This window comes from Herpailurus yagouaroundi, unplaced genomic scaffold, assembly GCF_014898765.1.
Source record: "Herpailurus yagouaroundi ecotype Mexico unplaced genomic scaffold, PumYag 67383, whole genome shotgun sequence".
Lineage (NCBI taxonomy): Eukaryota > Metazoa > Chordata > Mammalia > Carnivora > Felidae > Herpailurus > Herpailurus yagouaroundi.
In genome coordinates, this window is record NW_024420199.1 from 547,980 (window position 1) to 564,277 (window position 16,298).

The following is a 16,298-nucleotide window of genomic DNA, read 5'->3' on the forward strand; positions in this document are numbered from 1 at the left end:
CTTGGGACTCTCTCTCTCTCCCCCCCCTCTCTCTGCCCCTCCCCTGCTCATGCTTTCTCTCTCTCTCTCAAAATAAATAAAGTTAAAAAAATATTTAAAAAATTAAAATCCATAAGTAAAAGGTGTAGGATATTTTTTTACAGAAATAGAACTTTCATAAGAAAAATTATCTGTCTTACCTTTCTCAAAGTATCTCACTGCTCTTTTCAGAGCATCTTCTGCTTCATCATCAGCATGTCCATAATCTTTCACTGGATCGTTTTGTCCATGTTTTAAGTTGCACTTTGAATCATTTAGGTCCTCTTCTTTCAAGGCCAAGAGATTAGTCTTATAACTATCACTATCTTGTGAAGTCCTCTTTTGTGCCTTAGAGTCCTTAACTCTCTTTTGAGGTGACATTATTGCATATGCTCTATACAGAAACAAGTGTGAAGTTACCATTAAACAGGCAAAGCATCCCTTTTTACTCCACAAAGACAGGAACCATATCTGCCTGGTATTCCCAAACATTCAGTACACAATAACTATCACACAAGCAGCATACACACAAAATACCTGTCAACAATCCTGGCAACAAAGTCTATAGGTTAACTTGCACAGAAAGCCCTTGACCTAAATAGGAATAGGGAGAAACAACTCTCCAAGGTAACATTTACAAGTTGAACTTGACTTATTGTGGAAAAAAAGAGTACAAGCAACATAGCAAGCTCTCTTAAAATGGCTCTATCACACAATAAGTCCAAAACTATTCCATCTCATACATTCAATCTCACTTTCTCCACTCACTCCTATACTTCTCCACCCTCCTTGATTTTGCTTTTAATCTTTTATGCCCACCACTTTGTGAGTGCTAAATTAAAACTGCACGGTTCAAAAGTCAAACTGGTGACCAAACTAAGGATTCTCACAACAGAATTATTCCCCGTGAACTCATTTATTCCATAAATAATTATTGATCAATTACATGCAAAGCACAGTTCTAGTTACCAGGGATAAGATAACAAAACAGTCAAGGTCTCTACCCTAATGAAACTTATGGGGGTAGCGTGGGGAGGAGTGTGAAAGAGGGGAGTGATACCATCTGATTTGTTGTAAGACCGTTTCAGCTGCAGTGTGGAGAAAAGAATGTTAGGGGATCAAGGAGTGAAAACAGACCAATTTTTAAAAGTCTTGCAGAAGTCCAGAAGACATATAACTGTAGTCTGAACTAGGCCTAAAACAGCGGTGGAAGGGGTAGAAAATAACTGATATGTTTTGGAGATGGACTGGGCAAGGCTGTGATAAAAGAACTGGATGTAGGGAAAGAAAGGCTAAGAGAGGAACCCAGAATGCCTTTTAAGTTTTGGCCTCAATTAGGAAAAACTAAGGAAATGGTCGGAAAGACAGTTACTCAATCCCACCTCCCTACAACATATGAGGCCGGAGCAGGAGAGCAATACGTATATCTAAGCCAATGGGAAGTTCTAGGTTCTGAGTAGTTTCCTAGGGTACTAGAAAAGAAGCGAGGGATAGCAGCTTCTGAACCCATCCAGTTGAAGCGTCCCATCATCGCTTCCCATGAACCGGGCCCTTCACAGCCTGCCCCAGCAAAGAGCGAACTTGGCCATGGCGACTCACCCACTAGACAGATACCTGGGCTGGGGAAAAATCCGACCCCAGCCACACCTTGTAGGAGAGTCCTGCTCAGAAATCAGGAGATTCCCTGCGCTCTGAGGGCCCCCATTTCGCGCAGCCTTTAAAAGTACCTCACCTGTTCGAGCCCCGTGTCGGGCTCTGTGCTGACAATTCGATGCCTCCCACTCTCTCTCTGCCTCTCCCCTACTCACGTTCTGTCTCTCCTTAAAAAAAAAAAAAAGAAAAAGAAAAAGTACCTCACCTAACACGCTCCTTCTTCAAAGCCTCCAGAATTCAAACACCGCCTCCTAGATTCAAATAAATGGGCCCCGCCCCGCGCATGCGCTTCTGCGGAGACCCAGTCCGCGGCCAGGCAGAGAGGCGCGCTTTGCTGAAGCCTGATTGGTTGCGTTTCAACTCAAGGACGCGAGGCCGTGAGCGGGCTGACGCAGACCCAATTCCGGAGAGCCGCTCCCCCGCCCCCGCCCCGGGCACGGGGGGCGTGTGGGCAGTTGCTGCCAGAGCTAGCTGATTGGCCGTTGCTGCCAGAGCTAGGTGATGGCTAGCGCTCCCACTGTCTTAACAATGTTTGCCTTTGTTATTTTGCTTGAAACCCGACAATTAGTGTCTCGATTCCTGAATTTAACAAGAGCAATTCAGTTATAGTGATCATTTTGCCCAGATTGTCCCCAATGTCGGGACTTTGTAGAAAAACATGAAACTGCAAACTTAGCAATAAAGGCTGCTTCTCCCTTGCTGTACAAGAGACTTAGGTTATGAAGCTGTCGCTTTTCCCAGGTGAAGCAAGGGGGTGGGAAGAAGGGACAGCTGGATCTGCCCTCTTTATACCGAGGTTGGGCAGCCATATCTTCCAGGGTTTGCTAGAAACCTGTGTCCTAAAGTAGGTGTGGCACCTTGCACGTAACCCGCCAGGCAACACGTAAAGATTTCTAACTTTGGGGAATCAGTGAGTTTTAAAGAAACTGGCTAAAACAGCAACATGGGCTTAGTCTGAGACCTGAGTTTAGTCCCTAGTTTAATCTCTTAACTAGAGTAGGAATTAGAGAGGAAAGGTAAACTGAGTGGCTCTTACTGATTTTTTTTTGAGGCCAAAGCATACCCATAAACTGTAGGCAAAACTGTAAGAGAAAACTGAAATCTTAGGAAGAAATGACGAATCAAAGATTAAGTTGATATATTTTGGAAAGATGACACAGAAATTACTATTGATTGCATCTCATGATTTTCGGAGTACTTTCATGAACTGTTGTTTAATCATGCGTAAGAATTGAATGTTTGATATTTGCTATGACAGCTGCTCCTATCTAGTAAAACTGAAAATTTCTCGAGTCATTTTTCATACTTTTAATGATTTCATAGACCCAAATGTGAATTGGAAGGGATTTTAAACCTTCAATCCCCTTCCCTTTTGTAGATGGTGAAACTGGGGCTCTGAGTGGTGAAATAACTTTACTAATATGACAGGTCTGTGGCATTGGAATTTGTGCCACTTTGTGGACACACACAGTGAGAGAACACTGGTTCACCTTTATTTAATATACCTGCAATTTTCTCTGAAATCACTCTTCCACCTTCCCTTGGCATCATCTAGTGAAACAGAACTCCAAAAACCTGAAAATTGTATTGATCCTAATTCTATGGCTTTCTGTTTTATATGCTGACATCACAAAATTGTGGGGAAACTTAAAATGAGATTGGAAAGTTGGTAACCTTGTTAGTATATTAAGTGATTATACTTCTCCTTCTCTTTCTTCTCCCTTATCCAGAATCAGAAATAAAAGAGCCTGAATCGCTTGATATGACCCTTTCTTCCCAGATTTTCATTATTTGTCCAGGCAGTTTCCTCCAAATTTCAAAAATTTTTATTTTGAAAGAATGAGAGAAATAAGACAGAGGTATCAATTAACAAGAACAATGACACTGAAGAAAATACAATAATTTGTACTCCCCACACACACAACACCCCCACCCCTCTCCCCATCCCTGGCACAATAATATTAAAACCATCAAAGTACATCTAACAAGGAGAAACAGCAGTATGGAATGAAGAAAGCAATGTTTCATACTGCTCAATCCAACTAACCCATATCAAATGTCCTTCCCCCAGATAAATTCCACCCACCAGAATTGATAAAGAGGTGTAGAGGGGACAACCATGGGAGTAACTTGGATCTCTGCTTACACTTGCAAAGTTCAGTGAAGATTCAATAGGAGTAGTGAGTCTGGCAGGGAAACACTGGTTACAGCTCTGTCAAGTTTCGGATGATCTAAGAGAACAGCTAGAGTTTGAGATTCACAGAATTCTAACAGGACTAATCCCTGCTCCCTCAACTGCAACAGTGGAGCAGCTGCCAAATCCTGGTTAGCTGCTGAGAATAGTAGGAAGTGAGACAGCTTTTGGCTTAAGAAAATCCAAAAAAGAGGTCTGGTGACAAGTTACTGTGTCAGTTTCAAACTGTGAGTAAAGGAGCTTAGTAGGTTGGATTGGGGCAAAGGAAAGGTGAAACTTCCAATTTTATAACTTGAAGAATTAGATTATGTGTGGACTGCATATATCCCTTCTTTTAATTAAACTGAATATAGAGTATTTAAAATTTCAACAACTGTTACAGTGGAGGGTAATCAGTATAACTCAGTGTCTCAAATTGAAGGAACTTTTTCCTAAAGTGATAAATTGGTTCTCAGCTTAATCTATTGAGAGAAATTCCCTCATGCCACAGAAACATATCACTTGATTTATACCAGAAGTAAGTAGGATTCTCTTTATAGGAGGTTTATTTTATTCTGCCCTTACTAGAATCAGTCTATAAAGGGAAGGATACCTGTGCAGGATTAGTTTAAGATCAGAGCCTTCTCCTTGCACCTGCATGCACGCGCGCGCGCGCGCGCGCGCACACACACACACACACACACACACACACACACACAGTACATACATTTTCCCACATATAGTCTTACAGTCACATGCTTGCTGGAGTCCATCTCACAAATACACTTCAATAGTTAGCCATATACATGTGCATGCAGCAAGATGTGAGAATTTCCCCGGAGTGATTAAAGGTGGTGCACTATGTCTATGTGGGGAGGTCATTTTAGGGTATAGGTGTACACAAGCCAATAGGGCCATTAACTTGCAGATTATATTTTTTCCTTTCCCTCAAGATAAATAAATCAAATGAAAAACACACACTGACATCTTCCTGGGTGTGATGGAGGCAACTGCCTGGAAGGTCCACTTTTTGCACTTTTGCTTTCCTATGATAACTTCATTTTGCCCTGAGGGGCCTTCTCATATAAGGAGGACTGCTCCTCTGCATTCCCGGAATTCCCTGCTTGCCCTGGTGGTGGTGAGGGCTTCTTCTCAGAAGACCGGTCTTCTGGCTTGCGAGCAATCAACAGGCGGCAGGTGAGCAGGATTCCAAACACCAGAGCATGGGCGTAGCGTTTGAGAGGATCACCAACTAGCTGATGGAAGAAGAGCACAGCCAACACGAGCAAGAGTAGGAAGAAGTTGGCCACATCTTTGGGACGCCCAGGCACAAGGGTCATGACAATGCCACAGGCCACCTCAAGAGCACCAATGCTTTTGCGGAGGAGAATGGAATTGATCCCCATTTTCTTCAGCAGAGGGAGGGCTCGGACATAGCTCTTGTAAGCACGTTTCTAGAGTGAAATACCATAAGGAATGCCACATTAACCATGATTTTAACATTAGAATGAAGAAAACACAAGCAAGGTCCTCCTTCCCCACCATTCCCTTTCTATGTCCCCACTAGGTCCCAATTTTTTTTTTTTTTACTGTGGCCTCTAAGTAAAATCTTGTAATTAAGATGAGAAAAAAGCAAGCAATCTTCTGAGGACCCTGTGATCTGAACCTTAGTAACAGCACAAAAGAGAATTTGGCTTTATTGTTAGAAATTATTTTCTGATTATAAATCATAAACAACACTAAAAGCATTTAAAAAAAACTTAGGGGTGCCCAGGTGGCTCAGCCAAGTAAGCATCCAACTCTTGATTCCAGCTCAGTTCACGATCTCTTGGTTCTTGAGAACAAGCCCCTCATCGGGCTCTGTGCTGACAGCATGGAGCCTGCTTGGGATTCTCTCTTTCCCTTTCCCTCTGCCCCTCCTGCTTGTGCTCTCTAAATAAAAAAATAAATAAATAAATAAACAAACAAACAAATAAACATTTAAAAAATAAATAAAATAAATTTTATTGGGCCCATAAAATCTGGTATGGATTAGCCATATCTACATTTTCTAGCGCTTGCCTCATCCAAACCCAGTTGAATATGAATACCAACCAAAATGAAACAAGGCAAGGCACATTATGGTAAAGCTTCACTAATTTAGACTTCCCTAATTTGGAATCTGATAAGTCAGACAAAAACTGAGCTAGAGTTTATATCTGTGTAATCTGTAAAAATTAAAAAGTGAGTGCTATGTGAATAGAAAAATACAAATGTATGCAAATACTAGACCCTTATATATCTTTAAAATATAGTAAGATAAAAATCATTCTCATGGCCATTGAGATAAATCCTTAGGCCTTTACAAGACACTACTTTGATTAGCCTGGTGCAAGTTCATTAATTTTAATTCAACAAATATTTATTAAACACCTACCATGGATTATGCAATGGAGATAAGGAGGTAAATAAGACAGGGTCAAGAAGCTCTTGGTCTAGTGGCAGGAAATAGATACATAAAACACCAGTAAAGAGCAGTGTGGTTAACAGCACACGATAGAAGCCTGTACAAGGTCTAATTATAGCCCAAAGTGAGACATCATAGAACAGAGAAGGGAGTCACTGGATACATTACAAAGCAATAAGATTATATTGACCTTAGAGTAATAGATAATCATATTTTTCACTGTATTCATATTGGCCTGATCCTCATTTTTTAGTAAATCAATGAGATTTCATCAAATGTCTTACTAGGTGGGCCCACTGCTTTGTTTTTAGTAAGTATCCATTAATTCATTCAATATTTATTAGTGCCTCCTTGTGCTAGGCACTGTACTAGGTACTTTGGATACAGATGTCAATCATTCAAAGGCCCTGCCTTCCTGAAGCTTGAGTTTATATGATGAAAAGTAACGTAAATACAGAAGTGCAATAAAGTATAATGGGTGCTGAATAAAATCATATAGTGGATAGAGTAGAGGCAAGCCAGAGTGGTCAAGTCTCCCTAGATGGAAACTGAGAAAAGCTAGAGTGGAATATTAAAGGAAGAGCAGGTGTTTGCAATATCAACAAGGGAAGCTCATTGGGGCACAGGAAAATGGACGAGCAAAGGCCCTGAAGCACAAAACTGACGTGTGTGTTTCAAACACTGCCTCAGTTCAGCATAGGTTGGAGGAGGAAGAGGTCAGAGTAAGACATGAGACAGGGGAGATAGATATGAATAATGGATCATGAAAACTATATATATCCTTTTATATATGTCTATATATGTGTCACCGTGAGATCATGGAGAACTATATATGTTGTGTTGGAGAGGTGGACTTTATCCTATAAGCCAGGAGGAGTAACATAATTTGCTTTTGAGAAAGGTCCCTTTGGAAGTAATGTGGAGGATGGATTGGGAGAGGTATGCTTGGAAGCAAGGAAACCAAATAAGAGTAGGGTAATGACAGTAAGGAGAGAGGGAAGGGATAGTCAAGGATACTTTTAATGCAAAATCAACAGAATTTGGTGTCATATTGGATGTGGACACTGAGGGAGAGGGATACGTCAAGAAAGATTCTCTGTTCTCTGGATTGGGTACCTGCATAGAAGAGTGTTACCATTCTCCAAGTTTAGGTATGCATCTGGAAGAACAAGTTGGGGGTGGGGCAAGGGGTAGGAAGGAATAAGGGACTCAATTTGGGTTTTTTTTTTAGTTGAAGTATCTCTAAGACATCTAAGTGGGGATGTCTGGTAGGCAGCTCAGTATGAGAGATCTGGGATAAAGATACAGAATGGATAGTCATCAGTATCCCAGGTAGAATGTATTCAGTAGGGAAAATTGTGTGACAGATGTTTAAGAAATGGAAAAAGGAAGAGAATCCACAAAGTAGACAGAAGAGAGTGTAGTCAGAAAAGTATGGGGAAAGCCAAAAGACAAGGTCATGGGGGCCAAGGTTTTCAAGAAGAGAATAATCAAAAGTTCCATATGCAAGGCAAGGATTATAAGAATCAGGAAGAAAGCCAACTTGACCTCTTAGAAGCATCTGGCACTTAGAATATGTTCACACAATCTAGGTTTGAAACAAATGTTAAGTCATTTCTCTCACTTCTGGATAAGTGAATACACCTTATTTCATGGATTAATTATCATGAGTGGCACAAGATAATCCTCTATGAGGACTGTTAAAAGACCAATGGTTCACTGGAAAAAACCCCATGGGTTTTGATTCAAACAGACTTGCCTTTAAATCCCATCTCTGTTGCTTTCTACTTGGGTGTCCATAGGCAAATTATTTTACCTCTCTGAGCCTCATTTTCCTGGCCAGGGTTAAGATTAAAGTGAAATGAGCAAGGCTATTTGCCTGGAATGCAAAATTTAAGAGGGCACCAAAAACACTTCTTGATTAAGGTAGATAATATCTGTAAAGAACAAAATATCAAAACTTTAAGTAAAGGCAAGATCCAAGTCAGCACTTGCACAGCTCTGCCTCACTTACCTCTTCCTAATCCTGGCCCTGTCAGATCCTGTGTTTAACATTTCACCTCACCCTGTCCCTGAGCACATAAAGAAACACAGCAAGTTAGACATTCTTCCTCCCTCATCCCATTTTCGGTTAATCAGGGATTTTGACAGAAATTAGGGGAGAGGTTCACCAGTAAGCAGTGGAAAACCCTGGGCTGAACTGAGCCAGACCCAAATGGAGCAGAGCATAGATGAGGGTTAGGGCACCTCGTGGTGGGGAAAAGTATGCCTGTTTCCTCTTGCTGTTAAACTAGATGCCACCTGCCAATTCTTTCCACTCTGCACTCTGGTGACAATAGCAGGGCAACATTAAGGAAAGAAATCTAAACCCAAGAGGCTTCCTTAACACTTTTAAGTAAGGACCATTTCTAATTAACAACACAAAGCTTCCCAAAAGGCAGTTCCTAATCCTAAATGTAAGCTTCTGACAAGATGAATGCAGGAGATAAGAAGAATTTCTTACAGTCAAGTTCAGAGCCAAGACTTTCAGATGCTGGCTGAGTGGCTTCTGGAAATGGTCCTGTTTTGGCTAAGGCTAACCACCCATCATTCAATAATAGATTCTTAACTATACCAGAGTGGAATCTGTAGCATTCGGCCAAATTCCAGGTCTTTAAATAAAGTTCCTAAGACTTCAGCGACCTTTATTTTCTTTTTTCTTTTTAATATTTATTTATTTCTGAGAGATGGAGACAGAGCACGAGTGGGGGAGGGGCAGGGAGAGAGGGAGCCACAGAATCTGAAGCAGGCTCCAGGCTCTGAGCTGTCAGCACAGAGCCCGACACGGGGCTGGAACTCACGAACCATGAGATCATGACCTGAGCCGCAGTCACCCAGGCACCCATAGTGACCTTTTTTTTTCTTTACATTTGCTGTAATTCCTTATTACTTTTTCAGTTGTTTATCTAACTTCTTAAACAACAGCTGTGGCTCTTTTATGAGGCTATTGCCTCTTTATTTCCCTTCTTTCCTACAGAGGAAACTGCATGACCATAAGCCATTTCATCAAATCTTTAGTTCAAAGTTGAGTAGGTACAGATAGCACCTATTCTCCAGGACTCTAGACAGGGAGTGTTTAATTTGTTAGAGATGGGACTCAGCTTGGGTGGGGTCTTGAAATTATAGGAAGCCCTTTATTCCTTCTCCTGTGGAGTAGGATGGAGACATCAAAAGAATCCTACTATTTTTAACCCCATCAATGTTTGGTCTGGGCCACTTCAGTTCTAACAATAGAAGGGTCGCATGTTTTGAGTCTATTATAGTAACTAGATCTCTAAAGACTTTAATTGTTCTAATAGTAAGAATAAAGAGAGTTGACCTAGTCACTCTCCCAAAAGGCTCTCACAGATCACTTTGTTAGATCTGTTTCCTTTCCATTGCAACGACCTAGACCCTGTAACCATAGTTTCCTTATAGGGCAAGGAAGCAAGAAAAGAGGAGTGTTTAGTCAAATGTTTCAAATCCCTTCAATGGGAAGCATACAGCAATATCCTTGGGCTGAGATTCTTAAGATAAGCTAAATTTCAATTTTAGTTTTGCCCCTAAGTTGCTTGGAGAAAATTATTAAGTATTTTATTATCTGGGTTTCCCCTTTTATAAATTAAATGTGCAGTTTGGAGATTTAATAAAAAATCACAGCATCATGGCATCAACCAAGGGCCACAAACACACATTTCATAATTAATGAACCACACAATGAGAAGACCATGTGTTTGTAAGCCACAGTGATTATTTTAATGGTAATAACAATGAATCAAACAGGTCTATTTTTATTGTATGAGAAAATATGATTCAGACATGAGTCAAAAACATATGGAGCCTTTCTTTAGTCATACTTTTTTTTCTTTTTGTCATTTACTATTCACAACACACCAGGGTCCATGATCTCACGTTAATGATATTAAGTTTGAACAGCTCAAAACTGCCTAATTACGAAGCACCAGAGTGGTTCAGTCAGTTAAGTGTCTGACTCTTGATTTCAGATCGGGTCATGATCTCACAATTTGTGAGATCGAGCCCCACGTCAGGCTCTGCACTGACAATGCAGAGCCTGCTTGGGATTCTCTCTCTCCCTTCCTCTCTGTCCCTCCCCTGCTCTCTCTCTCTCTCTCTCACTCTCAAAATAAATAAATAAACATTTTTTAAAAACTGTCTAATTACATTCATCTTCAAGTGCAATTAGTAACTGGTCCAAGTCAGCTAACAGGACAAAATGCGAACAGAGGCCAAGTGGTTTGGTCCACTTCAGTATATTTATGCCAGTTAGGTAAAAGAAAAAAAAAATGGCTAATCTACTGTGTACCTCCATTTATATAAAGTTCAAAAACAGGTAAAACTAACTTACATTTTTAGAATTCAGGAAAATAATTACTCTTGGGGAGGTAGTAGCTGGAAGGAGCCCCAAGGGGGGTTTCTGGGGAGCTGGTAACGGTCTGTTTGTTGATATGGGTGCTGGTTGCACAGGAGTATTCTGAAAATTCCTTGAGCAGTTCATTTATGTTAGGTACACGTTTCAGAATGCTATTCTTCACTAAAATTTACAGAGAAAAAAACTATATGAAAGCCAAAGAGGGCACTGACAAAAATATATTTTGGCTAAAATTCTCAGCCTGGTTGCTATCTTAGACAGTAAAGGCTGTCTTAGACCATAACCGCTGCAGAATATACTGACTCAAGTATGATTTTCCTGCATCTCTGTAGGGAAAAAGTGCCATATGTGAATTATTATTTCCTAAGGGCAATAAAAAGCCATCACGTGTTTAATTGTCAAATATCCATGTGAATGATAAACACATTTTAAGCAATTCTCTTCCCCACTGTTATATAGTACATACCTAAAGAGGAAGCTGGGAAACCTGGTCCTGCTAACCAAACTGCATTTTAGGGCAGAAGAATCTGACTTCAACTGTTAAAGAAAGGTAGCTCTGAAACAAGCACAGCTGTTGGCCATTGAGGGACCACAAGTTCCTTGGAATAAACTCCAATGTAGTTTAGCGTGGGATGGCTAGTTGTATGAACTAAGTAAAGTCACTTCACATCTCAGGGTCAGTTTCCTCTCTGACAGAATAAAGGTACTGTACCACCTCAGAGAGCAGTCTAGGCATCAGTGAATTACTGTCTTATTACCTAGCTGGAAAGCAGTTAATGGCGGTGATTGGAAGCATAAAAGATTACCTAAGGGCATTAAATAAACTGCCCAAACATGAGGGCATTTGACTATAAGATAAGCAAATCAATCAAATCAACAAACCTTCCCTATGAGGGGATGTAAAGAAGCAGAGACTTGCCCTGTTTTCCTTAGGGCCACAATCCCTTGGCTTCATTGTGACAGGAATTTGGCATTTTCTTATCATTCTACATGGGGCCCCTTTTGACTACAGAATGGAACCACTGCTACAAAGAGCTGAATACCAAATTTAGAGCAAGTCAACCATTTGTTTGTTCCCCATCACTGCACAGGAAGCTGCTTAGCAACATTTGTAAGCGTTGTCTCCTAATTTCAAGTGAATTAATGAAGGTATTTAGTCAAGGGAGTGATCAGTCATATTGAATTCACGTGGGCTTTAGAGTACTCTATAATGATACTTGCTAAATTTGGAGGACGTATGGGGCAACACACACCAAATGGGTAATTCAGAGAGACATCTGGAAGTTCTGCATGGAATCCACTGTGCATTGTCCAGCAGCAAGTGTGGAGTTTTCAATATTAGCTAATTGCATGTCTGTTCACCAGGGCACATGAAAATAGCATCTTGCTCTTCTAAATGCCTGATTTCAATCCCTTAAACTGACCATTCAAATTAGTCAGGAAGCCACTGCATAATGTAGAATCCATGATCATCATTACTTCACCCAGAGCATTTCTTAAACACTCACTATATGTAAACACTATACCAGATACTTCCATATATAATCTCGATTAATATTTGCAACAACTTTCTGAGGTAAAGTTGAGGAAATGAGGAAACTGAGACACCAAGAATGTCAGGACTCAAGCCCAAAGCTATCTGACCAAAAGCCTATGCTCCATCCATTAACTTTTCCTGGCTTCTGCAGTATACAGGAAGGAAGTTCATAGTCATGTGTCCATTTGGTTCTTAGCAACGATTCTCCATGGAGGGGACAACACGTAGGCATAACACTAATGGTTTTAGAACAGGGGGAAAAATAATGGCAGAAAAGAAAAAAACCAAAATTCTAAATTTGAAAAATTGGTTTCAAAGTAAAAGTATGGATTGGTGCAATTGTACTGTTACAAAAAAGAAGCAAGAATGTGCCAGGTATTTTCAAGAATCAGTTGTAAGTTCTGACATCCAAAAAGGCAGTTGTGATCATTAATGACTCCTCTACTGAGAGTACTGAGTCATGGACTTGGTTTCTAATCTCTGCTCCCACAACAGTTTACCCTATGATATTGGATCAGTTTAATCCATCAGTAAAATAAGAATAACTAATTAAATGAATTTACCTCATTGATATGTTTTAAAGAACAAATAATCTTTAAACTACCACACTTTGAGATCTTGTAAGAAAAGCCACTGCAGGCAATGCATGACTATCAATGGAGAGGAATCACTCCTACATGGAAAACAGAAAATTCCAAATAATCATCACAGCTGATCTAGAGTTGGGGTCTTGAGGGGCCATATGCCCTTCTAAGAGCAAGAAATGGCTCCTGTACTACATAATCAAGATCCAACCAGAGAAATCTGAAGGGTGGTGACCAGCCAAGAGAATGCTCCAATAATTCATTCATTTGCTCATCCATTCAACAAATATAAACTGAGCCCCTTCTTTGTACTAGAATTGAATTTTTCCCGTTTCCTATGGATTCAAGAATAAAGCTAGGCCAGCCCAGGACTGGTGCAGTGGGCCCTGTGCCCATCTCCAGCCTGGGGCCCAATGTTCAATGCAGGAGGGGACCTTGGAAAAGGCAATCTGAAAATCCTCCTCAAGCTTCACATTACTGTGAGGTCTACCTCCCAGCTGGATACAGTTCTTCCATTCCCTCCAGATGCCCCTAAACACATAATCACAGAATTGTGTGTACACACACACACAACACACACAATGTTTCTGTCCTGCTGTATTAGCTTACACCTATTTAAACATGTTCCTTTATATGATATGAAAATTTGATATTGGTTTCTTCTGACTTTCATTAGACTGCAATAAACAGCTTGACCCCCTAGGAAGAAACCTACTATAAACCCATTGGTGGCTGGTCCTCCTCAGGAACTCCTGCCAAGCTGGCAGGAAGCTTCCTGGGTGACTCCATCTTAGTTGGATTGCCTGCAGAGCCTAACATTGTACTTAGGGTGCAGCTTGGGGGAGGGGGCTCTAAAACAGCTGAGGAGGGCCTGGGGGACAGGGAGTGTACTGAAGAAGCGTACTATGTCCTGAAGAAAGGGAAAGCTCAAAAATACCTAAGGTGCACACACAAACATAGAAATATCTGTACATACTAAAAGTAAAGAAAAGCAAGAGCATATTCACGTATTTATAATCTAACACCAAACTACTACCACCAAGACAAAAATATAGTGGCATGTCCCTCCCACCCTGTCCCTCTGCCTTTGGTGGCTTCTGCTACCCCACCTCCCTGCCCCTCCCCAGTGCAGGCTGCCTTGGATACTCATTTTGACCTGATTTCAATTCCATCTGGTCAAGCGTGATGGGAGGAGGGGAGGGGAGAAGAAGAAATATATTAGGATTTGCCACTGGGGCTAGACCTAGACCCTTGAGTCCCAGCCACCCTCCCCCACCTCAGGGTGATCCTGTGATGAGAGAGACATGGAAAGCACCAGCTCAAACCCTGACACAGAAGCCAGAGCTGCCTGCAAACATTTTCTGAGCATCTACAATTTGCCAGTCTCCATCCATTTGCAGCTCCCATTGAGGAGCCCTCGAAGGCTCCGCAGTGGGCTCCAGGAGAGCTATTTATTCCTGTCAACGTGTGGGGCTATTCCTCCTTGCCTCAGTCCTAATGGGGAGTCCCTCTTGCCTCTTTTCTCTCTCCCTTCCTGTTCCTCCCCTAAGCTCCTTTCCTTCTTGACCTTGAGAGCTCAGTAATGGGTTCCCTCCCATTACTGGCAGTCTGGCAAAGGCAGTGAGAAACAGGTTCTCTTCAGCTGGGGCAGGTAAATGAAGAGGCAAAGTGACGGGGAGAGGCGAGAGACAGAAAGTGCTGGAAACATCCCCTGCCATCCCCTAGCACTCTACAGCATAGGAACAAGTCCTCTTCACGTCCAACTAGGGAGAGCAGCCCAGCCCCCAGGTTGCAGAGGAAATGTTTTGACCAGTCACCTTTGGTTATTCCAACTCTGCAGAAGGGAAAACCTGCAGAGGACCTGGCCCTGAGCATCCACAGGGCAAGATGGGGATTATGGATTATTTCGCAGGAGCGAAAAGGCAGACTTTGCAGATTAGCCCACAAACACAACACAACACAACACAACACAACACAACACAACACAACATCCAGGTCTCCCTTGAGTGAAAGGGAGGAAGCAGGTGCTCAGTGACCTTTATTTGGGCCAAGACTGCTTTGTTTCAAGCATACAGACACAACACACCCAGGGGGCTAGGGGATCAGTTCTCCTCCTGGAATGAGGAATACCTTTCCTGCCCCTAAAAAAATCACCAGTTTTAGTAGCCCTTTCTTTCTCCTCCAGCTGTTTCCCTCCTTCCCCTTTGTTCTTCCCGAAGATGAATAAACTCTCCAGCTTGCTAAACTCCTAGCTCCAGGGGAAGGAATCAGACTTGCAGACTGGTTGCCCACACTTTGGGTGTGCTAGAAGGAGGGAAGGGTTTCTGCCAAAGACAGGTGCTACGCAGGTTTCAGCCTTCTGGTTTATTTGGAGGTGGAGGTGTACTCGCTGGGCAACCCCTCCCCCAACTGGTGTTCAGTAGCTCCAAAACAGTTGCTCCTGGCATAGCCCACATCGCTCTTGCCCAGATGCTCCTTCAGAGCTGCAAAGTTGTTGGGGAGAAGGGATGGTCCGGGGTGGGGGTAGGGGTGAAGGGGGTGGGACCACGGACGGGGAAGAAAAGAAGGGGAGAGGTACTCGCAATCCCTCGGGGGTGCGTCCCTCATCACCCATTTGTTTCACTTACCATCTCGCTGTAGGCATCCTTGCTGAGCCTGGGGGTCAACTTGATAGTTCCCATGAAAACAAAGAAGAGTCCCAGGGCCACTGAGAGGGCCACGACAGTTACGGTTCTGGGGGACGCCATGGGGTTACCAAGGCAGGTCCCAACCAATCCTTCGGCTTTGCGCACCCTGTCTAAGGCGCAGACAGTTAGCACAGGGAGAGATAGAAGGAAGGAGAGCTAGAGGGATGCTGCGGAGGCAGCAGGCAGCTAGAATGACAAAGGAAGAGGAGGGAGCTCGGGAGAAAAATTGAGAGATTGAGATTCAACCTCTCTCACTACAACAATCGCTGGGTCCTAATGCCCTACGCTTACTCCTCACTGGCCAAAAGCACAGTCTAGAAGTTAAATGGAGCCCTCCACGGAGGTGGAAACTTAAAATGGGGAAGTCGTAAAATTGGGAAAAGGTAGGTTATGGTTCGAGTTCAGTCCCTGGGCTGTCTCCGGAATGAGGAATCAGGGAAGACCTCCTTTCCACCACTTCCCACTAGGAGCACTTTTCATCTCTATAGTCCTCTAGTTAATTCACTCCACTCTCGTTTTTCAACCTCCCTCCTTCTCTCCCCTTTTCCTTTCCTTCAGTCGAAAACATTACTCCTCAGTTTGCTGGTTTCTGCAGTGGGTAACATTCAAGGATAAAACTGCAAAGTTTCCAGCTCCATTGCTGCTGAAGAACGCTTTATCTTTCTCTTCCTCAAAAACTTTTAATGGCTCCCATTGCCCAGTGGTTAACTCCAGGGTTTTAAATTAGGCATTTGAGGCCCTCCACATTTTGACCCCTGCCTCTCTTTGGAGGTTTATCTCCCAATAGCTCCC

The 16,298-nt window shown here is 42.4% G+C and overlaps 2 protein-coding genes across 6 annotated transcripts in view; both read right to left on the reverse strand.

Moving 5' to 3' along the window:
• The window catches only part of CENPI (centromere protein I), an 85,754-nt gene extending 83,759 nt beyond the window's left edge, over positions 1–1,995 (reverse strand). The window contains exons 1-2 of one of the 5 annotated variants that reach the window (XM_040467219.1): positions 1,877–1,995; positions 180–412 (exon numbers count right to left, since the gene is read on the reverse strand). In XM_040467219.1, the coding sequence (XP_040323153.1) occupies positions 180–399 (220 nt within the window). In that variant the 5' untranslated portion in view covers positions 400–412; positions 1,877–1,995. Of the gene's footprint in view, positions 1–179; positions 1,719–1,750; positions 1,779–1,876 lie in introns of those variants that run through there. The other 4 variants (XM_040467218.1, XM_040467217.1, XM_040467216.1 and 1 more) reach the window with 4 other exon arrangements.
• Positions 1,996–3,474: 1,479 nt separating this feature from the next.
• On the reverse strand, positions 3,475–15,971 carry TMEM35A (transmembrane protein 35A). The gene is made up of 2 exons (XM_040467233.1): positions 15,447–15,971; positions 3,475–5,298 (listed from the first exon to the last, which is right to left on the reverse strand). The coding sequence occupies exons 1-2, from the start codon at positions 15,564–15,566 to the stop codon at positions 4,891–4,893; spliced, it is 528 nt and encodes a 175-aa protein (XP_040323167.1). The 5' UTR covers positions 15,567–15,971; the 3' UTR covers positions 3,475–4,890.
• Between the last annotated feature and the right edge of the window lie 327 nt (positions 15,972–16,298).